The sequence below is a fragment of the Trichoderma citrinoviride genome (assembly GCF_003025115.1).
Source record: "Trichoderma citrinoviride strain TUCIM 6016 unplaced genomic scaffold BBK36scaffold_3, whole genome shotgun sequence".
Taxonomy (NCBI): Eukaryota; Fungi; Ascomycota; class Sordariomycetes; order Hypocreales; family Hypocreaceae; genus Trichoderma; species Trichoderma citrinoviride.
Window position 1 is genome coordinate 2,385,878 of NW_020194711.1, and position 27,457 is coordinate 2,413,334.

A 27,457-nucleotide genomic window follows, 5' to 3' on the forward strand; every position below is an offset into this window, starting at 1 on the left:
GCCATCACAATACTACGGCAATCAACGTCCTCTCCCATCACCAATAGAAGTGCCTGTTGCCCTTGGGTGGGACAAGACAAGTCTCGGGATTGGCGTCGCACAGCACGCTTCTCTCTCACAAGCCCTACTGAACAGGTACATGTAGTTTGTGTCGGTGAGGCCCTGGGGCTTTCTGAATGGCTGGTGTGGTGTCACCAGCAAGATGGCGCTGGCAGTTCCTGGTGAACGTGCCACATCATGATTGGTATTGTTACAAACAACGCACCCGAGCACAGGAAGCTAGGTATGTACGATTACTAGGTAACCACGGAGGATGAGATCTTCTAAAAACTGCCGGTCCAGCCGTCAAACACTGACAATCCGGTAAGCCAAGCATAAGTATAATCCAACAAATAAAGAACAAACCTATGTCCCACCTCTGTTGGCCTTCCCTCTGCCTCTCCCACCCCGGGACGCATTGCCGCCAGTCTTCGCTGCTTCCTTTGAACTCGTGCCTTCAGCAACGCCCGACTGCTGCTGATTGCTTGACGCCTCGGGGCCCCGGGCCTTTCCGCCCCTTCCCCGACGGCCACGTTTCCCTCCTCCTGCTCCTCCGCCTCCTCCTCCTCCTCCCTGCTGCTCTTCCTTGCCCTTTGCCCTGTTTTGCCGCCTGGCCTCTTCTTCCTGTGCACGGCGGCTCTCTTGGTCCCACCACTCTTGGAAAGCTTGCTCTTGTTGAATCTCCTGAAGTGATCGCTTGGCCACCGCCTCCTTGACCAGTTGCTGCTCCCTCTGCTGCTGTCCGATGATATCTGCCATGCTCAACCCCAACGTCGGTTCTGTCTTCTGCGCCGGTTTAATGTACGACTTCGAGTGCGGTATCAGAGGTTTGCTTGGCGCTTGCTTTCCCATTCCTCCTCCCGAGCCTGCTTGCGGCGTGGCTGGGGAGTTCCCAGGACGCCCCTGGCCTGGGAAACGAGTGTCTGGAGACGCTGTTCGTCTTTGTGCGGACTGAGCATTGGATTCGGACGCCACCAATGGTTTGGCATTGGTAGGAATCACGTTCCGCTGCGCAACGTCGGAGGCCATGGCTTGCTGCAATGACGTCTTGGGAACGGGGGCTGCAGCTTTCCACGGCGGCTGCTTCTTGTTAGACGATGCTGTTTCCCATGCAATCGTTTTGGCCTGCTCCTCCTGCGCTGCGGCTTGGGATTCTAGCTGCATCTGCATCTGCTTCTTCCGTTCCTTCTGTGACATCTTAGAGAGCGGCTTGCCAACCGACTCCTTGGTCATCTGGGCTGCTGATAGAGCGGCGGTCAACGCCGACTTCCCAGAAGCCTCGGACATGATGTCCTTCAGATCTAGCTTAGCGGTGGACAGCGGTGCAGAGGCCCACGGAGCGTTGGCTGCCGAGTAGGGAGATTCGGCCTCATTCTTGGGGGCCACAGAGTCCATGGTGGGCTGCTGCCGAGGAGAGGCGCTTAGAACAGATGGCTGCGGTAGCTCTGCTTTTCCCTTGCCTTTGGACCGCTTCCAATCCGCCGGGACCTTCGACATTGCCAGATCATCGCTACGGGCACGGGTCAACGGTGGTGACAGCTGAGGAGATGCGACACTGCTTCCTCCCGAGGGCCCTTCATCCTCCATGTCAAAGATCATGTCGGCAACGGAATCCTTGGGCCGTAACGTCGGGCTAAACGGCTCGTTTCGGCCCAGTCTGGATTGCCTGGTGTTCTTCTCCGGAGTCTCTGGCCCTCGTGTAGGGTCATCCAAGCTTCCAAAGCGCGCTTTGTACGCAGAAGTCAACCTCTTCTCCTCTTCCCTCTGTGCATGTTTAAACGCCATCTGCTTAACACGGCGTCGCCGCTCTTCTTCAATATCCGTCGCCAGGTCAGGATACTTCTCGTGAAGCAGCAGCTCCGCCCTGCCGCTTTTTGCAAATGGGAAGCACGCCAGCTGGTTGTCTCGAATCTTGTCATCCAGTTCGTACAGTAGCTCCTCGTCGAGGCTATCCAGAAAGTGATTTTCGAGCATCGATTCGAGCTGGAGGCACATGTACTCTAGCCCAGTATCCTTGAACTCCGCGACCGAACATGCACTGATCTCATTCAGGAGATTGGAAATGTTGCGGGTCGTCACAAACTTGCCAATCAAGGACTGGCATATTTGCGACAGTCTGTCAATCATGAGCTCGTTGGCGACGCTGAGCACATCCAAGACGAGTTCCGAGAATTCATCGAGAGACGCAGCCGACACATCGTCAAATATTTCCTCGCCGACGTCTCCATACAGGTACTTGAGCACATAAGAAAAGGTTTCCGGATGAATATGCTTGAGATCAATTCGAACCGGTTCTGCGTGCTGTGTTCCGTGACGACGGTCAGTCAGCCACTGACCTTGGGACCTGCCGTTGAACATGCCATCGAAAAAGGGACAGCGTTGGCAGAGAAACTGGCTGTGGACCGTCACCTCATCCCCGTCCAACTCGAGTATGACGTCGCCATCGTCGAAGAACACGGGATCATTGACTGCTTCCTGAAAATCAACATCGAGCGTCCGTTCCAGGCCTGCCTGTAGCCGAGCAGCTGCCTCCAACTTTGGCATATTGAGCTTTGTAGCCACCTTCATGAGGTCTGTCCGAACTTGACGGAAGCGATGGGCCATAACCGGAGCTTCACGGGTGTACTTCCACACAGGGATGATGTTGTCCCGGTAGGCATATACCACAACGTTCAGCATCGTGAAGATATCAACGTGGAGCAGGGTCAGTACCATCCTGTCGTCGAGTCTTTCAAGAACAAACGTCTCCGGTTGGGCTTGGGAGCCATCTAGCCGGAAGTCGGACAAAGCCGCGCGAAGGACGGAACTTCTTGCGGAGAGAAGCCATCCATGCACCGGTATCCTGATATCTGGCGCCGCAGAAGTGCGAATTTCAAGGTCAGTGTCGTACAAGAACGAGTTGGCTTGGAGCCAGCGGAGCAAGTCCGTTTCGATATCAGAGGAGCTCATGATTTGGTGCGCCACAGTACCGGGACCCTCTCTCACGATAGAAGCGTTCCAGGCTTTTCGTGACGGATCCCTCTCATGGTCGGTTCCGGGTGCCTGGAAATCTTTCAAGCAAAGAAGCGCGCCGACGTCATTCCAGAGGCCCTGTTGGCCTATGGGGATCTCCTGGGCCATGACTTTGCAATCCTTCCGAATGGCGGCGAAGGCACCAAATGTAGAGCTGCGTACGGCCACACAGTCCGTGATGTAAGGAACACGCTGGAACTTGAAGTCTTTCCTCCTCGCATCGACAGAGGATTCAAACTTGCCCTTGAGGCGCTTGATTCGTCTCCAGACAGCGCCGGATTCTGTGCAAATGATGACAGATCCATGCTCTCCGACGCCGACTGAAAGGACGCCATCTTTCCCTGAATCCCATATGCACTGCGGCTGCGTCACGGCACTCTTGATCTTAACAGGGTTGGTCGTGGAGCCAGAAGGGGCCCCGATATCACCCTTGTTGCTCACTTGCATGGTGAACAAATCACCACGAGCTGTAACTGCCGCGATGGTGTCGCCACCAGACGTGATGTACCGAATGTCCCTCCTCGACATCTCAGACATGGCTGAATAGAGGCTTGCGTTGAGCCTCCGGTGGAGAGCGGCATCGGGAAAGGGGAATCGGATCAGATTGTAGCCATAGTTTGTGAAGACCCAGACTTGGTGGTTCGATAATAAGCAGGTAGTGGCTCTGTCAATCGCCGAAACCATCTCGATCGGCGCCGATAGTAGAGATGCAGCAACCTTTCGAGGCGTCTGCTGCAGATCAAGCGATCTAGAGTCAGAATCCATCAGGGCAAGCTGGCCTGCATTGCGACCCCAGCAATACAGGGACGAGCCGGTGTGCGCCACCGAGTGGATGGACGATGCAGCAACACCGAGGACAATCTCCTTCTTGAGGGGCCCAAAAACTTGGCGCGGGACGAGGCTCATTGGGTCCTCATCCGTCCTCAGAGGAGGAGGCAGCACGTAGCCGAGTTGCGAATCAGAATTGAGGCCCCATGTCCACAGCTCACCATTTCCTACAACGGCCATTGAGTGATTTTGTCCCAATGCCACCTGGCTGACCTTTTTGTCCGCAAAAGGACCAAGGAGAGGCGTGAATCTGAACTGTGTGTTTTCATCACCGAGGCCTAGCCTTCCGCCGCGGCCAACTCCACAGACATAAAGGTTGGATATCGGGTCGTCGGTAAGAATAGCGCTATGCAGCTTGGACATGGCCACGTCCTGGATGACCAGGGGTCGGTTTTGAACCAGTGTAGGGATCGTTTCCAGATCTGCCGCGACGCTGAGTGGCGCATCGTCATGTTTCTGGGTCAGATAATCTTCGTAGAATCGGCGTATCAGCTGGTCTGATCGTTGAAGCATGATCCGCTCGGGATATTGCCGGTCGTCTTCGTCTCCAACTCCAAGGGACAGGTTCTTGTTGCTGCCAAACATGAATAATTCATCTCCCTCGGCATAATGCTTGTTAGCATTGGAGAGTTTTGTCGAGCTAGATGATTCGAAGTCAGCGCCAGAACCAGATACAAAGTAACGAAAGCTGAGATGTTGGCACTAACATTTGCTCAAAGTCGCCGTCACCATAGTCCGAATCGTCATCCATCAGAGATTGGACCAGCGTGTGGCGCAATGATCTCGCAGCGATGGTCGAGTTATACAGGTCAAACGGGCTGTTGCCCTCGTGATCCTTGGTCTTGATCAGCTGGCCGACCTTGTTCACGGCCCCAAGGGCGTGGTTGACCAAATCGTCACGCTCCTTGGCCAGCAATGCTCTGGCTATAGATGCATTTCCGGCATATAGCGACCTGTGGAGGGCGTTCCAGCCACTCTCGGGATCCTGGGCGTATAAGTCGATTTGCGGGTGATCAAGCAGAGCCTGGACAAAGGCCAAAGCGTTCGGATCGGTCGAGGAGGATGCGCGCAACAGCAGCGTCAGTCCGGCATGGTCCCTGCTGTTGACTTCCGCTTTGCCCAGACCAGAGCTTCCGTCTCTTGCTTTCCCAAGACCGGGGGCATAGCCCGACGGCTTGCGCGACTTGGTGGTGGCTCTCGGCGATGTCCCGACACTACCGGGGCTCGCTCCAAGATGCGATGCAGCGCCCACGGCTGGACTCCTCACCGCCGTCGTCTGGGAATTGGGGCCGGCCGGGGCCAGCAGACGCCGAAACTTGTCGACATCGTTTTCCCAGAAGTATTTCCACAGCAAATGACTCATCGGCCGGGGATAAGCAGCTGCAGGACGGAGGTGAGGCCCAGACGCCTGAAAAGGCACCTCGCTGTGAGTCTCGCAGGATCACGGCTTTTTTAAAGGTGCGATTCGAAGCGCCGGAGAGTTGCTGACGCCTCAGCCAGCAAAGTTGAACTGCTCTCTTGCGCCGGAAAAGTTTTCTCACTCGTCAGGATGCCGTGCGACTCGAACGTGGCGGCAGCGAGGCGTGCGTGTGTGGGACTCGACGAGCGTTATCGCCGGGTTTGCGAGCAGGATGCGGTCGTCGATGGATGGCAGAATCTCGTCGTTGACGGTATGTTGAGTCGAGATTCGAGTAGGAGGCGCTGATGTCGAGTCCCTGAGATGGATTCAGCGCGAAGGATGCAGTGGCGTTGACAGAAGGAGAACCTGGAAGTTGGCCGGTGATGATTATATCTCTCCAAGGCTTCCAAGCTCCGTGAACGTGGTCCCTGGTGGCGGAAAGGACATGAATCAGTCATGGCAGAAGCTAGATGGGGACTTGGAGCCTCATGGTTATAGGGCAAGAAGCGGGGCACTGAGAAGCTACAAAAATGGCATCAAGTCTCGGACATGATACTATGAGAATCAGGGGATGCAGTTACAGTTCTTTATGGCCTGATACCAGCATTTAGGAAGCCTCTTGTGAGCGAGTATAGTCACACGGCTAATGTAGATTCTTAGCATCTCGAGTCTCCCCATCATGTATCGCCGATTCCTCCTTTTCGCCCTGACGTTGGCGATGGCGGGGTTTAGGTCCGGGCCACAGAGCACCTGCACCGATAAGACGGATAGCCCTGGACGGCTCTTTTGCCCTCTGCGGCAGTGGCCAATCGCAGCGCCCAACGGCAGCCTGTGCCAACTGGCTTCGATGCTCAGCTTCCAGATCGGGCAGTGCTGTTGCGGCACATGTCGAGGTTGCGCGAGTTTTATTTGCTGAAGGCTTGCGACGACGAGTAAACGGTGCTATTAAGACGCAGCTGAGCTGAGCTGGAATTCGCGAATTTTGCCGGGCCAAGGCACCGGTAGTGATGCTGGTAGTAATGGCAGCGATCTGATTCGAGCAGCGCAAGTGCTCTTTTGATACTACCTACCTTAAGGTAAGGTATACAAAGCAGAACGGAGCCTCAGCATGGCTACAGGGACCTTGAAACGGACACGCACCAAGAAGCCGGGCCATTCCGAAGACCACCAGCTGGCGTGCATAATCTCCAGTTTGTGGGGAGCACGTTGAACCCCGCCATTCCAAGACATTTGGAGTCAGTCTCTGCCTTGCAGAGTTCATCCGATATGACAATATAATGTTGGCTTCAAGGTTGCTTAACAGCTGTGACAGTAACGTCGATTGTAAATTTTTGGGATACATTCCGAGTTTCTCATACCATCCCTATCGTGACCCCCCATAGGCACATATGAGCAGCTCTTTCGAGACGTCTAGGACAGATGGAGTGCTCCAGACTGTGAGTCTACTTGGCTACTAACACGACACGTCTAGCGTGGCCGGACCCTGGACAATGAAGGAATATCATAGTAAAAACATCTACATGTTGCCGTGTTGGTTGTCTTACAAATTACCTGGCAATATTAAGTTGATAGTCTTTATCAATGCCCGATTACCACGGACTCCCGTTGTCGGAGATGCACACTAACACAACCAATCGACCATTAATATGCGAGGTCAAATGGCTGCTGGTCTAGATCAGTCACTCACTCACAGTGGTAACAGAACGCTTAATCAGGGCCTAACTGCCTCTTGAGCATTTATTGAGGCACACAAGTGACCTGAACTGTCAATATCTCCACGGCTTGCTGGCAAGTGTCGCGTGTTCCTCGTCTGGTTTCCTGAGATTGGCAGCTCAGACGAGCCGCTAAACGGTGCACAGGGGTCTCTGCTAGCGCCTGTGGGGGCCATTCGCTTATAGCCGGCGATGCTCAGCCCATTGAAATTGCCCGCCCGCCACTAAAGAAACAGAAAAAATCCCCTCCAGAGTGACCTCCGATCTTCCTCCGCAAATAACTGGACAGTGACGACCGCATCTGTGCTCGGTGCCTGTGCCTCGGAATCGCTTCAGCACCGCAATTGACTGTTCCAGCAATCCTTCAAGATGGCCGAAGAAAAGCCCCTTGCTTTCCAGTACCAGTTCGCCGCAGGTAGGCGCAAATACCGCTCGCATCGTGCAATGGCATCCATGGCTGACTGACGATAACGTTCAGGCGCAATTGCGGGCGTCTCGGAGGTACGATATGAGCCCAGATCCCTTTGCGAAATCTTCAGCTGACGGTCGATGCCTACGATGCTAGATTCTGGTCATGTGCGTTGCTCTACAGCTTTTGCTCCCGGCAGCATAGATAGCCATACTTACCAAGTCACTCGGCAGGTATCCTCTGGATGTGGTCAAGACGCGAGTCCAGCTGCAGACTGGCTCAGGCACCGGTGCCGAAGCATACAATGGCATGCTGGACTGCTTCAAGAAGATCATCAAGAATGAAGGGTACGTCATGCATGATTCATCCATGTCTCCGTCGACGAGCCCTCCTCTGATGACACCGCAGCTTTTCACGACTCTACCGTGGTATCTCCGCCCCGATCCTGATGGAAGCTCCCAAGCGCGCCACCAAGTTTGCTGCCAACGATGAATGGGGCAAGGTCTACCGCAAGATGTTTGGCGTCGACAAGATGAACCAGTCACTGTCAGTCCTCACCGGCGCTACCGCAGGTGCCACCGAGTCCTTCGTCGTCGTTCCCTTCGAGCTGGTCAAGATTCGTCTGCAAGACAAGGCCTCCGCTGGAAAGTACAATGGCATGGTCGACTGCGTTGTCAAGACGGTCAAGAACGAGGGCCCTCTCGCCCTTTACCAGGGCCTCGAGAGCACAATGTGGCGCCACATCCTGTGGAACGCTGGCTACTTTGGCTGTATCTTCCAGGTCCGGCAATTGCTGCCCAAGTCTGAAACCAGCAAGGGCAAGATGATGAACGATCTGATCTCCGGTGCCATTGGTGGAACCGTGGGAACCATTCTCAACACCCCGCTGGACGTGGTCAAGAGCAGAATTCAGAACACCCCCAAGGTTGCAGGTCAGGTTCGCAAGTACAACTGGGCTTTCCCCGCCGTGGGCACTGTCTTCAAGGAAGAAGGATTTGCTGCTTTGTACAAGGGCTTCTTGCCCAAGGTGAGTCCTTGCCCAGTAGCTTGTAGATGGTTTGCATTAGCTAACATTTCCTTAGGTCCTCCGTCTCGGACCTGGAGGTGGTATTCTTTTGGTCGTGTTCACCACCGTCATGGATACTTTCCGCAAGTGGCAGTCATAAATTAGAGATGAGGTCTCAGACAAGCAGCTCGGGGGAGCCGACTGGGTTGACGGGTATCCAAGATGTCGATTCTCCGACCCATGCCTAGAGCGTTATACCTCGGGATTTGACGCTGAGCAGCTAGACGATTTTCTCTTGGATAGACGGGTATTACTGTATTTTTCCTGATTTTGTTTGTTTCTCAAAATGAGCGGTGGTCTGTAGGCAATTTCTGGAGCTTAGACATACACGGGAGGTTCTAGCGCTTCAATTATGTGTATATCAAAGTCGCAGCGAGTAAATACCTGGGTAGACTTCAACATCTCAGATGTAGACGCTCCGACACATTTTACCCTGTACTGGCGCGCTTCCAGGCTCCCTTCGCCTCTTCCAATACTGTCGAAGACATGCCTAAACGTTATTTCTTTTCGGTGACTGGGCCTGATGCTGGAAAATTGAACGCAGGCCCAAGGAGCGCGTGGATGTAGACAGAGCTTGGATTCAATGACAAATCAAGGGTAGGGATATTCGGGCACCAACGAGATGAGCGCGCCCTGCATCAGGACCATCAATGCTTCAGAGCCGTTTGAACAGAATTGACGTCATATTGTTTAGTCGAGCAGGACAATCCGAGACAGACCCCTGGAAATGATTGACAAGCTTGACAGGTTTGACAAGGTCGTGACGAGGCCTTGGAAGCCCATCCCAACCCGGGCGAACACCGAGCTCCGGAACGCCGGCGGCAGGGACCGCTGTGGCCGCACTGGCACTGACGCAGGGTCAGAATTCCCGACCGAATCGGAGCTGCCTTTGGGCAAGCAAGCAAGGTACCTGTGCAGGCGGGCTGATTGGGCACAGGCGGTGGAAAGCTTGCTGTGCCTTGGCTGCTTTGCCTTTGCAGCGGCTTGGAGGCCCCAGTGGAGGCAGTGGAATCACGCATGAACCACACACACACATGCAGCTCTGCCCCGGAGATGTTTATCATGGGGTTTTTGTCTTCATAGTTCCACCTGTTTACATAGATGGTCATAATGTAGGGTAAGCCTGGGCTGACGGGCTTTTCCGTAGGATAACTCGAGGCGTTCGAGAATGCGCTTCGGTATTTCCCTCAGCTTTTAGCTGCTGCGTGGCTGGTGATGGGGCGGCGCCACGCCCGTGACGTAAGGGACAGCACCCGAGAGACACGCAGCTTGAGGCGTCACAGGCACCTGACAAAAAGCCGGCCACAGACGCCGAGAAAACAGCTCCGAATCTCCTTCCTCGGCATGCCCGGATATTTTTGTCAGTGCAGCCTGTGAATCGTTGGTTTTATGCTCTTTATTCCTCGTCTTCCCTTCGCTCTCCTGCTGGTCCTAACGTAATCAGGCCAGGGAGCGTACGTAAACCCACTCGAGCTAGCTGGAAACCAAGGCGAGGCGAAGCGCCTGTCGACCAGCCAAAGCTTGTCCGTCCAGTCATTCATCTTCCCGGACGAGGGCCCTTCCATTCTTCTTCTCTCCTCCGCGAACCTGTCCTGCTGGCCCATCAATCCGCCTCTTCCTTCTCTCTCCCCTGTGCGCCGCGCAATCCCGCCTCGCCTCGTCGTCGCTCTCGCTCGCACGACAGACAAACAGCTCTCTCCTGCTTGCCTGCATCGTCTCCCCTTTGTTAAGCGCCACGAATAGATTGCGATCAGCCGCCCCACGCCAAGCACCTTCAGGTCTAGAGCACACCACAGCTTTGCCGCCGACTCCGACCGAACTGACGATTCGCCTTTCTTTGCGAGGCTCGTCATCGTCTGGATGCTTCTTAGTTGTACAGCTGCAGCAGCTGTTTGCCCGCGATTCACGCTCGCAGCGTCCAGCTTCAGCGGCTGAAATCGCTGCGCGACCCCGGGCCGCCGTCCGATCCCATCTCATTTCCCTTCCCACTCCTTTCCAGCTACTAGCTGCGACTCCTCTCACCAAACTTCCCCCCATCAAGCCTCTTGTGCGCCAACCGTACAGGGCATCAGCGCGCATTTCCCCTTACCTTCTTTCTTTGTTTTACTCCTCTATTCCCCCAGCCGTGAATAGCACAGCTCGCCCACCATGTCGAAGGTTATGCGCAGCGTGAAAAACGTGACCAAAGGGTACTCTCATGCCCAGGTCAAGGTCCGAGAAGGTTGGTCACCGCCAGAATCGCCGCTCGTCGGTCCTATTCCACGATGCTAACCGCGGCTTCCTCGCACAGCGACCAGCAATGATCCATGGGGCCCGACGGGCACGCAGATGAGCGAGATTGCTCAAATGACATTCAGCACGTATGTCACGCTCTGAAGAGGCAGATACCAGGACGTCACACTAACTGTGAACCCGACTGCAGGTCCACCGAGTTCTACGATATCATGGATATGCTTGACAAGAGACTCAACGATAAAGGAAAGAATTGGCGCCACGTCCTTAAGGCGCTCAAGGTCCTCGACTACTGCCTGCACGAGGGCTCCGAGCTCGTTGTCACCTGGGCCCGCCAGAGCATCTACATCATCAAGACGTTGCGAGAGTTCCAGTACATTGACGAGGAAGGTCGCGATGTCGGGCAGAATGGTGTGTTCAGTTCCCCTCATTTCCTGTTGACGGTTTATCGATAATTAACGCGGTGCGCAGTTCGTGTTGCGGCCAAGGAGTTGACTGCGCTCATCCTCAATGACGAGCGACTGCGAGCGGAGCGAAGCGACCGGAAGTCGTGGAAGTCGCGTGTCATGGGTCTCGATTCTGATTTCGGCCCGCAGTACGCTGAGCAATCTCAGCGACGACAGCCTCGGTCCGAACGTAGAGCTCCGACGACGGAGGAAGACGACACCGAGTATCGCCTTGCCATCGAAGCCAGCAAATACCAAGAGGAGGAGGACAGGAAGAGGAGGCAGAACCGCTCCAACGGCGACAACGATGACGATCTCGCAAAGGCCATCAAGCTGAGCCAGGAGGAGGAGGAGAGAAGGCGTCGGGAGCTGGAAGATGCAAACGCCGCCTCTTTGTTCGACGATGACACTCCCGCGACATCGCAGCCACAACACACTGGATTTAACCAGGGTTACCAGCAAGGGAACGCCGTGGATTTCTGGGCCAACCCTATTGATCAGCAAGCCGCGCAGATTCCACAGCCGACGGGCTATCTCCAAGCCGCTTATACTGGATACCAGCAGCCGCAGCAGACTGGCTGGCAGCCAAACTACAACGCTGCTTTTGGCGTTGATTCATTTGCCCCGATGCCGACAGGTAACCTGCTTGCGCAGCAGCAGCAGCAACAACAGTTCCTGCAGCCGCAGTTTACTCAACAGCAGCATCTGCAGCCATCACCGGCCCTGGATTTGGCCGTCCAGCCTGGGAGCAACAATCCCTGGGCGTCCAATCACCTGCAGCAGCAGTCCCTTCAACCCACGCCGACCGGTTCCAACAACCCCTTTGCTCAGAACAGGCCGCAGTCAGCAAGACCTGCGACATCTTCTCTTACTTCTCTCAGCCCTCTGCCAGAGCAAAAGACACTGTCCAACTTCAACCAGCCCCAGCCCCAGTTTGGATTGCAGCAGCAGCAGCAACAGCAGCAGAGGCTCAATTATACCGCGCCTCAGCGGGAGCTTAGTGAGCACGAGAGGAAGCTGAACGCTTTGCTGGCTTCTGGAGATGGCATGGACACATACGGAAACACAGGAGACCTGCGAATTCCCGCGCAGCATACGGCCCCAGGAACGTTTATTAACAGCGCCGGCGCAGGCCTCGGCCGCCTCAACCCAGAAGCCACCGGCAACAACCCCTTCCTGCGACAGCAATTCACGGGCATGCCGAGCATCACCTACGGTGGTCAGCCCCAAATCAACAGCAATCCGTTTGGAGGCCAGCAGCGACCGCAGCAGCAGGGCCAGGCGCAAGACTTGATTCAGTTTTAAGGCGAATGACTCGAAGAAAAAAGCAAAACATGGAGTAATTTTTATATACCAAAGACGGCTCTGTCGGGACCTTGTTGTTCTTGTCACTCTTTCTAATACCACCGCTTTTTCCTCTTTTTTTCCTTGTTCATGGACTTATACCTCTTTTTCCCCTTTTTGAAATTGGAAGTTGTCTCTATCTCCTGTAGCAATGGTCTCGTCTTGGCTTGATACCAAAGTCGTTTTTTCTTGTCTTTGCTAGGGGAAGGGGATGAGATACCATTCGTTGGGTGGCCACGATGGAATTAAACTGGATCTTCTCTTAACTTTTTCTTTACCTTCCTGCCATTTCCTTTCCTATTGCTTCGTACGAACCACGTGGTATGTTTCTCTTAGACGACGTGCGTCTGGAATTTAAAAAAATTGTAGATCTGAATTCCACCTTGTTCATACCCCCTTGTCCAAAGCTTCCTTCTCGTGAATGCTAGCGTAAGGTAGATGTAGCATCGTAGCACTCTGCTTTTCTAGTCCTGAAGCCGCAACTCCTGCTGCCATTTGTCTCGTTATACATGAGGTAATCCTAAACAAGAGAGAAAAGATAGATAATTGTAAAGACAAAACTACCGATACGCCATCTCCAAAAAGAAACAAACAAGAGATATAGGTTCGGTGAGAGAGCATGTGCGCATTATATGTGATCCATTGTCCTTGACTATAACTCGACAACAGTCCGGGGTTGTGGCCTGCCGGGCGAATCGACCAGGCCTCCATGCCTCATATTGACTCGGGCGGGTGTTCGAGAAGGCGAGCCATGTTTGCAGCCCTGTGCTGTGGACGCCATGACATTGTCGACGAGGCGGGCAGGGACTTGGATGGAGCTTTTCTGTCGTCAAATGACCTTTTTCCGGCTTTCTCCCCTGGTGCCCAACTAGCCAGCCTCTTCCATCATCTGTATGAACTCTTCCAGGTTCACCCCGCCTTTGCCGTCGTGGTCGAGGTGTTCTATCATGGTCTGTATCTCTTCGTCCGTCATCGTGCGCTCCTCCTTGATGTCCTGGGCGAGATGCCGCATGTCCTCGACCGAGATGATGCCGTCCTGGTCGTAGTCGAACATGTTGAACACCTTGATCGCCTCCTCGCGCGGGTCTCGCCTGGCGATGAGCTTTGCGGCGCATAACCGGAACTGATCGGGGTAGATGAGCAGGCGGTTGACGGGACAGCTGTGGGGATCTCGCCAGTCGGGCGGTACGGTGCCGTAGTGTTCGAGTTCTCTGCAGTAGTCGGGCTTGGGCATGTCGAAGCCCAGCGCGGCGAGGGAGTGTTTGAATTCGTAGCTGTTCAGCCACCCTTTCTTCTTCATGTCCATCAAGTCGAACTAGAGAGCAGCAGCGTGGCGCGGAACGCCAAACGTGTGAGAAGAGAAACAGCAGACGGGACGTTTTTCTTTTGTCTTTTTCTCGCAACGACTTACGACTTCGTCAATGTGTTCGCGATCCTCGTCGGCAATGTTGCCGTAGTCCTCGTTGGAAGAGACCTGCGGCGCGGGGGGGTTCCGTTGCTGCGAGTGCTGGTTGGATCCTCCTGCTATTGATCGCCCTGGAAAAGGGCGAGGCGTGTGGGAGTTCATGATCGAGGCGGGGATGTGAAGCCCGTGTTGTTGTAACTCCAGTCGTGAAGCCAAGCGAGCGAGTCGTGAGGTTGCGTGTTGCGTAGGCGATACCGTATCCAAAGAGGATTGGGCTCTATTTTTTCTTCGTCTCTCTTTTTTTGCTCTCCCAGAAGCTTACACGGGGTTTGATCGAAAGCCGGAAAAGAGCCCAAGCCGTAAATAATGACGCAGTAGGAGGGACGGAAAGAGAATTAGTACAGAGAATGCCAGATGCGTCGATATAACAGGAATAAGTAAAATGAAGACGAGGCCCGTCTGCAGCTATCACAGAAGCAACTGATTTCCGCTTGGGTTGGAGTATCTGTAAGAATCAAATGTCAATATTTTGCCGGACGAGGGAATCGATCGATGCGACGCGACGGAGCTTGACGCGCCGCCAAACAGGGCGGGTTGCGCTCGCGATCCAGCGGCCTTCAGGCTCTGAGCTCCCCCAAGTCCCCCCAACGCACCCACTGAACGCTCTCGCCTGGCTGCTGAGGGAACGCCGCCTCACAGGGGGGAGCAGCGCCTGACCATGCGCCGGTGAGTCGCTCCCAGGCAGTGGCCCAGGCACCCGCGACCTGGCTCCAGGCAGAGCAATTGGCGGCGCTGATTGGCCGCTGTTAGTCAGCACGGCCGCTTGGGCCAATGGGAGGGGAAAGTTTTTGTCTGAGGCACCAACAATCGATGCAGCTTGTAGTCAGCCTTGGACCTTAGCATAGGTCGGTAAGTACTTAGTAGCTTTTAGCGGCTGCAGCAGCGACACGAAAAAAAAGCTGGGCTGACCAAAGCCAAAAGCAGCCGTCATTTTGCCTTGAACCTCCAACTTTTGCCTCCCTGTGTGCTGCTCATCAGCTCAAGGTGACCATCTCGCCAGAGGTATTAAAGAGGCTCTCAGCCCTTGGCCGCTGCACCTCTCGGGTCTCTGTTCGACAGCTCACATTTTCCTTCGTTTCCTTCTCTGTCTCGCGCTCGATTCTTTGACGGTTCTTTCGGCTTCTTCGTGCTGCGGCGCCCTTTGTCGCGGCTCAGCCCTCTGTCGGAAACGAGAGAAAAAAGGCCGTCAGTTCGCCAGAACGCGACTTTTCTCTCATCGACTCATCGCCTCGCAGCTGGGCTTGTTCAACTCGGGCGGCTTCTGCTACCGCTCATCGCCTTTCCGTCGCATATGCGCGCTTTCGCCCGCGATTCTCGACTTGTTGTCCGTGGCCGATACTGAATCGCGCTCCATCTCGAGTCCCTCTTTCGCGAAGCATCCACTTCACCACAGCAGAGCGGCATCCCACCACAAGGGGGTAGCTCGTAGCACCAGTCACTTCCTCCGAATACCGCGATACACGGACGCCCACCATGTCGTTCGGCGGATTTGGGGGCTTCGGCTCCAACAACCAGCAGCAGTCGACGGGCGGATTCGGTGGCTTTGGGGCCAACAATAACACCACCTCGTCAGGTACATTCAACCTCGATCGCGATGGGGCGTCACACCAGTCACTAACCACGGGATATGTAGGCTTCGGCTCCAACACCGGAGGAGGATTTGGCGCGAATACCAACACCGGCGGCGGCATGTTTGGCAGCAACACCAATACCACGGGCGGCTTTGGCTCGACAGCCGGTAAGTTTCTTTCCCCGTGACTGAAAGGCGGCGTGGACCCACGCACGGAGGCTTTCCTTATCCTTGACGACGCCCTCTCCTGCTGTCGCTTCCCTTCCTCCCTTTTTATCCCAGATACTAACCAATGGTAATGAAGGCGGGTTTGGATCAAACACGGGCGGCTTTGGCAGCAAGCCTGCCTTCGGCTCGACGGCTACTACTACTCCTGCTTCAGGTGGTCTCTTTGGAGGCTCCAGCACCCCTAGCAGCACCGGTACGGGCTTCGGTGGTTTTGGGACAAACACCAACACTACTGCTACCCCCTCTGCGTTTGGCAGTAACACCACTGGCGGCGGCCTATTCGGCAATGCTAATAAACCAGCAGGCGGTTTCGGAACTGCGAACACGGGCTCGTCTCTCTTTGGCGGCGGCTCCAACACCACTACGGGCACGGGCTTTGGCAATTTTGGCTCGACAAATACTCTTGGGGGCGGCGCCAGTGGCGATCCTCCCGGCACGGCTGTCACTCCGTTCCAGGCCTTTACCGAGAAAGAGCCCAACAGCAGCACCAATCAGTCCAATGCCTTCCAGAACATCCTGTTCCAAGACCCCTATAAGAAGTGGTCTGCTGATGAGCTGAGATTGGCCGACTACGTCCAGGGACGACGACACGGCAATCCCAGCGGTGCCGGCGCCTTTGGAGTGAGCTCGGGTTTCGGCGGTGGCTTTGGCGCAGGCAATCAGACGAGCACACCCGCGACTGGCGGCTTCGGAGCGACAAACACCGCCGGTGGACTGTTTGGATCTAACACAAACACCACGAACACCGCAACCTCTGGCTTCGGCGGCGGCTTTGGTGCAAACAACACTGCCAGCAACACCGGCGGTGGCCTCTTTGGCAACGCCAACAAGCCAAGCGGAGGACTCTTCGGAAACACCACTCAACAGAGCCAAACCGGCGGTTTGTTTGGAAGCGGCAACACCAATACCGCCACGTCTGGCTTTGGCTCGACAAACACCGCAGGTGGTGGTCTCTTCGGCGCGACGAATACCGCTGCGGCGAACACTGGCGGCGGCTTGTTCGGCAGCAACACGCAGAACAAGCCCGCAGGCACTGGATTCAGCTTCGGAAACAACCCCACTACGACGTCGACAGGCTTTGGAGGAGGCACCGCCAACGCTTTTGGCTCGAATACCAATACGACTGGCGGCGGTCTCTTCGGAAATGCCAACGCCAATGCACAGCCTAGTGGAGGTCTCTTTGGGAACAATGCTCAGCAGCAGCAGGCTCCCTCGGGAGGACTGTTTGGCCAGCCTCAAACCCAGCAGTCTGGAGGACTGTTTGGAAACGCTCAGCAGAAGCCAGCGACGGGTGGACTCTTTGGCTCCACGCCTGCTACTACCAATACTGGCGGCGGCCTTTTTGGGGGTACTCAGCAACAGCAGGGAACGACAGGCCTGGGTGGCACAAACACCAACACTGGAGGCCTTTTCGGAGCCAAGCCAGCGACGGGTGGACTCTTCGGTTCCACGCCTGCGGCTACCAATACCGGAACAGGCCTCTTCGGGGGCGCTGGCACCGGCGCTCAAACTCAACAAGCTGGTGGCGGAGGCCTCTTTGGGTCAACGGCGAACCAGCAGAAGCCTGGTGGTCTCTTCGGATCCACGCCGGCGGCTTCAGGTGGAGGACTCTTTGGTAACACTGCGGCGGGAACTCAGGGCGGCATTTTTGGCAATGCTGGTAACCAACAGCAGCAGGGACTTGGCCTCGGCAGCTCTTTGATAGGGGCTTCTCAGCAAGCGAACAACGCGCCCCAGGGACTTACTGCGAATTTGAACGACGTCTCTGCCTACGGCTCGCCGTCGCTGTTTTCTGGAGTTGGTGGAGGCGAAGTGCCGAACCCTGGTCCGCTCGCGGTTCCCCTGAGCGGACAGCCGAAGCCCAAGAGACCGTCCATCTTCCCCATGTACAAGTTCACCCCCGCGGCATCAGGCCGCTTCGGCACGCCTCAGAAGAGGGGCTTTGGCTTTTCCTACAGCAATTATGGTACCCCTGGAGGAGCAAGCCCTGCAGGCCTCTCTGGCACTCCCAGTAGCCTGGGTCGTAGCTTGCTCGGCGGCACCGGCAGCGGAACCTCGCTCACCAAGAGCGTGTCTTCGACCAGCCTGCGCCGCACCGTCAACGTCGACGACAGCATCCTTCTGCCCGGTGCCTTCTCGAACACGAATAACACGCGCTGGTATGGAGCCTCGGGCTCGAAGAAGCTGGTTATTAACCGCGAATTGAGGAGCGACCTCTTCTCCACGCCGCAGCGGGATAGACAGAATGGCGATAATGGAACTGGCCCACGAAAGCTGTCCAAGCGGGTTAGCTTCGATACCAACGTGGACGGCGAAGACTCTCCTCCAGTTCGGGCGGCTCTGCCAGCCCCTGGCGACGTGCCGGAAACCCCCGGTGATGAGACTCCTCGATCGGACAAGGCGACCCCCGTCTCAAACGGACTTCGAACTCCCGACATGGAGCAGGCCAAGGGTAAGGACAAGGAACTGGCCATCGTCCAGGAGGAAGAGACTGGCACTCCCGAGCCCCCGGCCAATGGTTTCGACAATGCCCCCGGAAAATACTGGATGGAGCCCTCGCGAGAGGAAATCCAAAGCATGAATAGGATTCAGCGCCAGCGGGTTGACAACTTCACTGTTGGCCGAGAGAACGTTGGTTCCATCACCTTCAAGGTCCCGGTCGACCTCAGTGGCATCGATTTGGATGAGCTATGCGGCGGCATCATCCAGCTGGAACCTCGATCTGCGACGGTATACCCCATTGCGGCCAAGAAGCCGCCTGTCGGAAAGGGCCTCAACGTGCCTGCCAGAATCTCACTGGAGCAGTCCTGGCCTCGTGGTGGCCGAGACAAGAGGATCGCCAACGATCCCAAGCGCTTCAACAAGCACATCGAGCGACTCAAGCGCATTGTCGACACCGCCTTCGAAAGCTACGACCCAGAGACTGGCGTCTGGACCTTTTCCGTCGAGCACTTTACAACCTACGGACTGGACGATTCTGATGACGAGACTGAGTTTGACACAACTCTCGACCATTCTGCTGCCGCCCCATTGTCGACTATCGCACAGCCAACGAACTTCCACGCACCAACCTCGTCACAGGATGATGACGCAATGGTGTTTTCTCAATCGCACGCGCTGCCCGGCGCGTTCGACGATGAGGAAGGACTGTTTACGACTGAGCAGACCGGACCGCAGTCTTTTTTAGGGGTTAGCTCCGCGGACTCTGCCACACATGATGTCAAGCTGTCGCTGGAAAACGAGATGACCGGCGACGACATCGCAGAGTATGATATGTCCGAGGACGAAGACATGACGAGGTCTTCCGTCGGACAGCATCTCGCCGCGGAGCATGACGATGCCTCGTCCGAGGGTGGCCAGGAGACCAAGCGGTTGACCGCAACTCCTGGTGGCATCCTCAGAGCCAGAATGAGAGCCATCAAGGACTCGGCTGGCCCCGTCAAACTGGAAGTTGCAGATGGTGACGACTGGATGGAAATGTTGAGGAAGACGGTCAGCCCCATGAAGCGGGACCGCTACATGCTGAGAGAGCTGGCCGAGTTCCCCCATAAGCAGGGGGGAAAGGCTGTTTCGTTTGATCTCGACGATGAAGCGGATCTTCGAAAGTCATCCATCTGGGGCAGAAGCCTGGCCCGGTCCGATAGGAAAGATGGACCTGCGATGACTGCTCAGATTGGTATGGATCAAGGCCATGGGTTTGCCACGAGTATCGACTTGATGAATTCCTTGTTTGAGAAGCCGAAGCCGAAGCCAGCGCGCCGAGAGTTTAACGCTTCTCCGTCTGCCAAAGGTTTTCCCAAGGTCGGTACCCTCACTGTTTCGCGATATTGACACTCTACCCTTTGAATAATTGATTTTGCCACTTGTTTTTCTTTTTTCCTCCTACTCCTCTGGACTGGGGCGATTGCTCATTGTGTATTTAAACCAAATATCGAATAAAATGCTAAAAAAAATGGTGTCAATTATAGTTCCCCTACGAACGACAGGATAAAGTTCTCACAACTGAAGATGATGAGCTCGCGCTTCACAGCGCCTCGAGGCCAACCTGGGGACCGGACGAGACCCTTGTCTTGATTCGGTCGCTTGACGGCTCACACTCGCGTCGGTCGATACGCGACATGACGGATATTCTCACGTTTCAGCGATCCAGCATACAGACCGATGAGCAGGAGGTTCGCCTGGCTACGTTTACTGCCGAGGTTCGTTTTTCTGGCCTTGATGAGCGCAGTGACAGTAACTAACGTGTTCTTCCCAGCCATCAAAGAAGTTTCTGCAATCCCAGGATGTCGTGACTGAGATCCGCCTTGTTGAAGGAGTGCCCCAGGCCACCCTGCATACTACAAGCCTCAAGAGCCTGTATCATCATAAGAATACGAATGACGCAGCCAGCATCCACGAGAAGCAGGTCTGGGAGCTGGCCAGCATTTTGTTCGACGACCTGGACAACCTCGGTTCGACGGACGAGGAGCATTTGGTGCGCAGGAATAAGCTGTCTCAATTCTGGTCCGACCTGGTCGAACAGGCCTCGTCCACAGCCATCGGCTTGGCGGCCACCAGCGAAGAGAAGGCACTCGCATGCCTCGCTGGTCACCGGATCCCAGAGGCCTGCAAGCACCTCCTGGATGGCAAAAACTTCCGCCTTGCCACGCTGCTCCCCCTGATCGGCACCAGTGAAGTCGCAAAGAGGGAAATGAGAGAGCAGATCAAGTCGTGGCTGGACTCCAAGATGCTGTCCGAGTTCTCCGAGGCTATCCGTACGATTTACGAACTCTTGGGTGGAAACGTGTGTGTGTGCGAAGGCCTCAAGGGCATGCCCAACGAGGACCGGGTCGATTCGTTTGTCATCTCCAAGAAGTTTGGTCTGGACTGGAGGCAGTCGTTTGGCCTGCGGTTGTGGTATGCTATTTCGAGCCACGATGACTTGTCCGTCGCTGTCGACAACTTCAAGGACGATATTGCGCAGGATAAAGAGGACTTGCCTCGCCCTTGGTATATTGAGCAGGGCATCGCTCCTCTCTGGGACGACGCCAACATCGACTCTCGCCAGGATCTCTTATGGGGCCTGCTGCAGCTGTATGCTGACGCCGACGCTGACTTGGAGGCTGTTCTTCGCCCCGAGAACTCACAGCTGTCCCCTCTTGACGCCAGGCTTCGATGGCAGCTGGGCCTCGCCTTGACCTCGACGGGCAAGGTCTCGTACGGCACAGGCGGAATCGAAAAGGCCGATGCAGCTACTATTGCCTATGCTGCCCAGCTTACCCGAGCAGGGGAGTGGCTCGAGGCTGCCTTTGTGTTGCTGCATCTGCACCACACGGCAGCACGCAAGAAGGCTCTCCAGGAGCATCTCTGCCAACACGCGGATCTGATTGGGTTTGAATCCGATGCCAACTTCGTCACACTCACGGAGAAGTACCGTATCCCGGCAGCCTGGGTCTGGGAAGCCCTCGCGCTTTACATGCGGTGCGTAAAGAAGGATGCCGTAGCCGAAGTGCAGTGTCTTTTGCGAGCTGGATCCCATGTCGAAGCCCACCGCATCTTTGTTCAACAGGTGGCTCCTCAGGCCATTGTTGAGCGTGATTACGCCGGCTTGTCCTCTCTCATCTCGCAATTCCAAGACCGTCAACAAGACATTGCGGAATGGACACAGGGTGGTGAGATTTACAGCCACTTCCTCCAGCTGATGGAGTCTCGCAGCAGAGGCGAAAGCGCATCGCCTGCACTGCTCGACAGGCTCCTCGCTGGTTTGAACGCGATGAAGGACGTTGGAGTGGAGAGCAACATTACTCGCTATGCTGCCATTTCCGACATGGCGGACGAGACTGCCCGTGAAATCGTCAAGTTGACACGGCAGAAACAGGTATGTGGCCACTGGATTGATTTACACCCTTTTTTCTGTCATCTCCCACTGACCCGTTTGCAGGATATGGAACTTCGATCCAGAATCTTGAGCCTTCCACTTACCCAAGATCGACTGCTCGCATACTCGGTAGACCTGAGCCTGGATCGCTACAGAGAGGTCATGTCGCATTAGGCATTGGGATTGCGAATGAGATTGAGAATGAGAACAGGCGGGACAAGGTGAAACGAATAGGGCCCAGAAATACCTGCTGCGGTGGAGGCATTTGATTTACACTGTTGTTCTGTGTTTCCTTTATTTCCTTTTCTTTTGCTATACAAGAGACGAAGGAGGATACGCAGATTGGTGGCGGAGGGCTTAGGTAGAATCGTGCGTGATGTGAAGGGCAGGGACGAGAAGAGCCAGGCAGGGGCTAAACTATGTAGTATTGTAGTATAATCACTGTTTTATTCGAAATTGATGCCATGGTGTTGTCGCGCCTAATGCAGATGTAAGGTGAAGTCGATGATTTCGTTGACGATTTGACTTCCCGTCTTTTTGTCTTATTGACGCCAAATCTTCGGTGGATTTCCTTCCTCTCTCAACACCAACATAAAATAAGTCGTTGCTCTGAGACCGAAACACATCATCAAGCCACTCAAAGCATTCTCATTTCACGCCTTTACACAAAAAAAGACATACATAGATAGAACAACGCCATAACCATGTCCATACCAAAAAACTGGCCCCCTTCGCTCCCTTATTTCAAAGCGCCCCAACACGGCAAAGACTTGACACCCGCCCAGCTCCAATTCCTCCGCACAAGACCCGTTATCGCCACCACTCATTCATCTCAATTCCAGGATAACGACAACGACGACCCCCTACCCATCATCCCAGCCTCACACCCCGCAACGTCAACCCCCTGCCCGCTCGTCAAGATCCTCCCCATCAGCGACCCCGCGCACCCAGCCCACGGCCAGTTCGGGCTCTTCGCGGCGACAGACATCACCCCCGGAGCGCTCATCGTGGCGTACCTCGGCAGGCTGCACGGCAGGGGCGCGACGAGCGAGGAGAGCGACTATGACATTTGGCTGGAGAGGGAGGCGGACGTTGCGGTGGATGCGGCGCGGGGGGGCAACGAGGGGAGGTTTGTGAATGACTATCGGGGCGTTCCTGTTTCCTCCTCCTCGGTTTCTTCTTCTTCTGGTGGTGGTGCTGCTGCTGCTGGCGGAAAGGACAAGGCGAAGGGGAAGAAGAAGATGGTCAAGGGGAGGCCGAATGCGAGGTTTGGGAATGCGTTTTGTGAGAGGTGGGGGGAGGTTTGTGTGTGCGTTTGGGCGGTTGGGGGAGGAGGAGGAGGAGGAGGAGGCATGAGGGATAATGCTTCTGCCGGCGGCGGTGGGAAGAAGAAGAACAAGAAAAAGGGGGGCGAGGGGGGGATTCGGAAGGGGGAGGAGATTCTTGTGAGTTATGGAAAGGGCTTTTGGGAGGAGAGGAGGAGGGAAGGCGGTGATGGATGTGCTGATGATGAAGGTGATGGGCATGGTGATGGTCATGACGGGAGGTGACATATCATGATGGGATTGCTGGTGATGAGGATATACTGCATGCAATGATGTGATATTATATAGTATCCACGTCAGAGGGAACAGATACCCTCCAAATGCTTTGCTCACTCTACACTTCCTTGTCCTCCATGTCACAGCAATACACTAACATCAAGACATAAGATCAGAAGGTATACCGATAAAAAAAAAGCCCCCCTTGGGTGTCCCTAGGCGCCGCCCAACCAGCCCTTGCGCCGGCCCTTTCCCAACAAATGCCATTGAAAAGCAGCAATATTAAATAACACGGGCTTCTCGTCCCCTTCCTCAAGGCAAGCCGCGAAAGGAAAAACAAAAGCCGACGGAAAGCAACGTGTAAAGAGGGGGCAGCCAAAGCCAGCAACATCGTTGTGCTCTGTGAATCCTCATTACTCGTCTTCACCTTCGGCGTCAACGTCCAATTCTTCTTCCTCCCCCTCCTCCTCGCCCTCTGCGCCTCTACCGTTCGCCCCGCGGCTGCCGGACCTCTCAATCGCCTGGCCGCCCAGCTGCACGCTGTGCGCGAAGCCATTGCTCGATGGCTGGGGTGTCATGACCCGAACTTCGTCCTTAGCCGGCTCTTCGTCCCCCAGAGACGTCGTGACGCTGTGGTCGCCGTCCGTGCCCTTGTCCGGCGCGTGGGGGATCTTGTCCCTCCACCCAGGGGGCAATCCCGGCCCGCTGTCTGCGTTTCCGTAGTCTGACTTCTTCGTCCCCTTGGGCCATCTGCCGGGGCCACGACCAGTGCCGCCCGTCTTTCTCCTGGTCCCGGAACTTCTGGGGCGGCTGGCGGTAGGTCGACGGGCGCTTCCTCCCGCCCTCTTTGGCCGCGGTCGAGAGCTGGTTGATCCCGTGCGAGGCGCCAATGGTCTGCTCACGCTCTGTCGCGAGCGGTCAGCGCGGCGGCCACCGGCTACGGGCGGGAAAACCTCAAAGCGGCTCGGTGGTATATCGCGATAGGGCAACATCCACTCTGGCTGCGAATGTACATCATCCATCGCTTCGTCTCGCGGCTCCGCGTTCTCCTTGTCTTCGGGGGCTGTCTTGCTTTCAATCGATACGAGTGGCGTGAACACGGGGTGGCCGTTGGCCGAGTCGCCCATTTCCGACGCAGAACCAACGCGCGGCTGTGAGCCGTCGTTCATGTCGCCGTTCATTATCATGGGGTGGTCGCCTCCTCCGGAAATGCCATTCACACCCTCCTCGAGCTTAGCCTCGTCGTCTTCGCGAGGGGCAATCGTATTGATGGGCGGCCCCAGCTCAAAGTTGACGGCATTGCTACGGCCCATCACGTATGGCGTCCAGGCAAGAGCCTCGGGCTTCAGCTGCACATAGCCCTTTGATTCCCATTTGGCCACGTACTGTCGGCAGTACTCCAGATCGATCCGGAAGGCGTACACCTTTGTCTGCGGATCGCGCACCAGCGCTCGAAGACCTTCCAAGGCGGCAATTACGTCGTCGGGCGTCATGCCCGTATCGTCTGATATCTGCCGGATGCTGAGGCCTGTCTGCTTGTGCTGGTCATCCTTCATCGTCTCGATAAAGTATCGGCAAAGCCGCAGGCGCCAGTAGTTTCTGTAGGAAACAAGTCCCATGTCCGAGAGTGGTTTCTCGGGCGACCCCGTCTTCTCCTCTACTTTGGTGAGGAGGTATGAGAAGTCAATAAGTAGATTGCCGTATCCCTTTCTCTGATGGATCGGCAAGGTGAGAATGCATGACACGTTGTTCTGGCTGCTTGCGCGCTTCTCCTTGGAAAAGTAGCCGACGAAGTGGTAGCCGCAGTCGTCGTACTCGCACAAGACGTAGAACAAGAACGGCTCCACGTCGTAGTACAGCGTCTTGGACCCCAGAAAGAGCTTTGCCAGCAGGCACAGGTTTTGACAGTAGACCGGGTTCTTCCGGCCGTCAACCTCGAATACCGACACTGACCCGTCTCGATAGATCTCATCGCCAGGGGGGTGTTTCGCACCGCACTTGAGCTTATGCCGCCACGCCACGTAGTCCGAGTTCATGTACTTGAGACAGAACTCGCAGATGTAGAGCACGCGGTTCCTGCTGTACTCGGCTGGATATGGCGCCGCATACCAGGTGTCGATCTCCCAGCCGCCAAACTCGATACACTCAATCTGGCTCGCATTGTCGCTCGACTTCTTCGACTTGCGAACGGGCACGTCCACCTCCGCCTGCATTTGCAGAACACGAGCTCTCCACTCGTCTTCTGCGCGCTGCTTGGCCTGGTCGAACCGTTTCCGATCCTCGGGCTGCGGCAGTGTCTTTGATGTGTCTGCTTCTGCTTCCGTCAAGATGCCTCCGTAGGGCTTTCCCTTCATATCTTCGGTTTCCTTATCAAACAGAGAGTAAAACGGCGTCGAGTAAAAATCAGTGGTAAACGGCGTCTGAAGGACGGACGGCGTTGCTGCAACGGCCGTAGAGTTGCGGCGGGCGGCTGACGACGCGACTGGCGTCCGCGGCCGTCGTCCGCTTGTTCCAGAACGCCTCCTTTCTCTTCGCCTGCGGGAGAGTATCTCCTTAAGATTTCCCGGTCGCACACGCATCGTCACCACCAGAGACGCTGGCAGCTTCTTGTCGACAACGACGAGGGACGGGCGAGAGATCTTCAGCCGAACCGCGCGAGAGCTCCCCCTAGCTTGCTCCGCCGATCTGCTGTCGGTATCTTCGTTGGCCGACGTGGCGTCCGTAGAGAGGCCGCGCCGTCGTCTTCGCAGGGTAACAGTGGCCTCTTCGGGCTCGGCAGATGAAGTCTTCCTCTTCCGCAGCATACGAGGCTCACCCGAGACCTCTGCGTGGGGTGTGTGATCGTCTCCTGCCTCTACGCCATCCTGCATCCATCGTTCAGGGGAGGCATCGCCAGGGGCGTCGGAGAGCTGCGACTCATTTCTTACTTCGCCATCGACGCTGGCCCCCCGCTCTCGTTCCTCCGGTTCGTCCCGGTCAGATTCACCGTTATCACACTCTGGGCATCTCCAACGTTTTGCATCTTGACCCGGATTAGCGACACTTTCTTTGCCTTGCAAATGCCTGAAGGGGACTTACTGTTCTGTTCGCTCATAGCCGCCGCATCTCGCGCGCATTGCTGGTGAGCTGTAATATCTGTCAGCCAAGTCTGTCCTGACATCCTCCCAAACGCCTTGGAGCACCCACCATTTTCGTTACATCTGATGCACGTCAGGAATGCCTCGAAATCCTCGCTTGGGTCGTTTTCTTCATCTTGTCGACAAAACATGCAGATATTCGTGGGTGCCGTCTCCGATTCATCATCGTCCTCTTCCACGCCTCCCGCTTCTTCCCAGGCAGGCTCTTCGTCAGAATCGTCTTCAGCAACGCTCAGCAGATCTGATACGTCACTCTCCGCGTCGTCGTCCGCATCATCGTCGTCGTCGTCTTCGTCATCCGTATCCCCTGGCTTGATCTTGACTGCGCCCACGCCTTCGTCTCCATCCTCGTCCCCATCCTCGTCGTCACCTTCGTCTTCTTCATCGTCGTCGTTCGCTTGCAAAGTGTGACCGTTGCTGACAACAATCTGCTGATCCACAAGCTCGGTGTAGTCCTCCCCCTCTGCATCTTGGTCCATGTCCTCATCGATCTCTTCTCCAGAAGCGTCGCGATCACTCAGCTCGTCGTCATCCTCGTCCACCTCCATGCCGTCGTTGCCGCCTGTGCCGTTGTCAGCAAAGATCGTGCTCAGAGTCCTCGCCTTCAAGGCGCTGGGCGAATGCGCGCTCTCACCTGCCGAATCTGCTGTCTCGAAACTGGCATCCTCGGAGAGCATGACGCTCTGCTGCAGCTCCTCCTCCATCGACTGCGCGCTCGTCATGGTTATCGCTGCGTAGTAGAACTGTTGGGGTCAAGATATGAGCCTGACGATGGCATATCGATCGGGGCCGAGCGTTTGCGACTGGAAACTCTCAGGGACTGGAGTCGGGCGACATGTACGGCGCTCCCTCTTGATCGTCGTAGGCTTGGAGAAGCAGCAAGCTCGCTACCTTAGATGATGCTGCTGCCAGGTCAGCTTCAGGCAGGCCATGGGTGCGATTTCGGCGGGCTCTGGGCACAATAACGCCCCGCGACGTGCCATAGTTTCTCACCTCGAAAGTTGCATGTTGCCACAGCTGATTCTGTTGACTTTGTTGTCCGAAACAATGCGACAACAGCCACCACAGTCGCGTTCTCCAAGGTGCCGAAGTCGCGGAAGCAGGAGTCACAGTGCGTGCGCCCTCGTCGACCGCGCGTTACGGCCAAGAGCTTGGTGTCGGCCAGTGCGAAT

The 27,457-nt window shown here is 55.8% G+C and overlaps 7 protein-coding genes across 7 annotated transcripts; 4 read left to right on the forward strand and 3 right to left on the reverse strand.

Moving 5' to 3' along the window:
* Positions 1-405: 405 nt before the first annotated feature.
* Positions 406-5,252, reverse strand: BBK36DRAFT_1193188 (hypothetical protein; the record flags this gene model as incomplete). The annotated part of the gene is made up of 2 exons (XM_024896801.1): positions 4,587-5,252; positions 406-4,519 (listed from the first exon to the last, which is right to left on the reverse strand). The coding sequence occupies exons 1-2, from the start codon at positions 5,240-5,242 to the stop codon at positions 406-408; spliced, it is 4,770 nt and encodes a 1,589-aa protein (XP_024752424.1). The 5' UTR covers positions 5,243-5,252.
* A 2,107-nt stretch (positions 5,253-7,359) lies between these two features.
* BBK36DRAFT_1157344 (mitochondrial 2-oxoglutarate/2-oxoadipate transporter-like protein) lies at positions 7,360-8,565 on the forward strand (the record flags this gene model as incomplete). Its single annotated transcript, XM_024894009.1, has 6 exons — positions 7,360-7,405; positions 7,469-7,491; positions 7,556-7,566; positions 7,633-7,746; positions 7,808-8,426; positions 8,482-8,565. The coding sequence occupies 6 exons, from the start codon at positions 7,360-7,362 to the stop codon at positions 8,563-8,565; spliced, it is 897 nt and encodes a 298-aa protein (XP_024752425.1).
* Positions 8,566-10,613: 2,048 nt separating this feature from the next.
* Positions 10,614-12,448, forward strand: BBK36DRAFT_1166973 (epsin-like clathrin-binding protein; the record flags this gene model as incomplete). Its single annotated transcript, XM_024894988.1, has 5 exons — positions 10,614-10,686; positions 10,756-10,825; positions 10,888-11,108; positions 11,169-12,362; positions 12,396-12,448. 5 exons carry the CDS (start codon positions 10,614-10,616, stop codon positions 12,446-12,448), a joined length of 1,611 nt encoding a protein of 536 aa, XP_024752426.1.
* A 907-nt stretch (positions 12,449-13,355) lies between these two features.
* BBK36DRAFT_1166974 (EF-hand) lies at positions 13,356-14,054 on the reverse strand (the record flags this gene model as incomplete). The annotated part of the gene is made up of 2 exons (XM_024894989.1): positions 13,356-13,802; positions 13,899-14,054. 2 exons carry the CDS (start codon positions 14,052-14,054, stop codon positions 13,356-13,358), a joined length of 603 nt encoding a protein of 200 aa, XP_024752427.1.
* A 1,356-nt stretch (positions 14,055-15,410) lies between these two features.
* Positions 15,411-21,781, forward strand: BBK36DRAFT_1193203 (hypothetical protein; the record flags this gene model as incomplete). Its single annotated transcript, XM_024896802.1, has 6 exons — positions 15,411-15,525; positions 15,586-15,690; positions 15,905-19,551; positions 19,719-19,949; positions 20,006-21,607; positions 21,671-21,781. Exons 1-6 carry the CDS (start codon positions 15,426-15,428, stop codon positions 21,779-21,781), a joined length of 5,796 nt encoding a protein of 1,931 aa, XP_024752428.1. The 5' UTR covers positions 15,411-15,425.
* A 530-nt stretch (positions 21,782-22,311) lies between these two features.
* BBK36DRAFT_1088650 (hypothetical protein) lies at positions 22,312-23,121 on the forward strand (the record flags this gene model as incomplete). The annotated part of the gene is made up of 2 exons (XM_024888994.1): positions 22,312-22,764; positions 22,846-23,121. Coding segments are annotated over 2 exons (729 nt in total), but the record flags the coding sequence as incomplete, so codon positions are not given.
* A 440-nt stretch (positions 23,122-23,561) lies between these two features.
* Positions 23,562-27,020, reverse strand: BBK36DRAFT_1193212 (hypothetical protein; the record flags this gene model as incomplete). Its single annotated transcript, XM_024896803.1, has 3 exons — positions 26,335-27,020; positions 26,227-26,274; positions 23,562-26,170 (listed from the first exon to the last, which is right to left on the reverse strand). Exons 1-3 carry the CDS (start codon positions 27,005-27,007, stop codon positions 23,562-23,564), a joined length of 3,330 nt encoding a protein of 1,109 aa, XP_024752430.1. The 5' UTR covers positions 27,008-27,020.
* Positions 27,021-27,457: the final 437 nt, after the last annotated feature.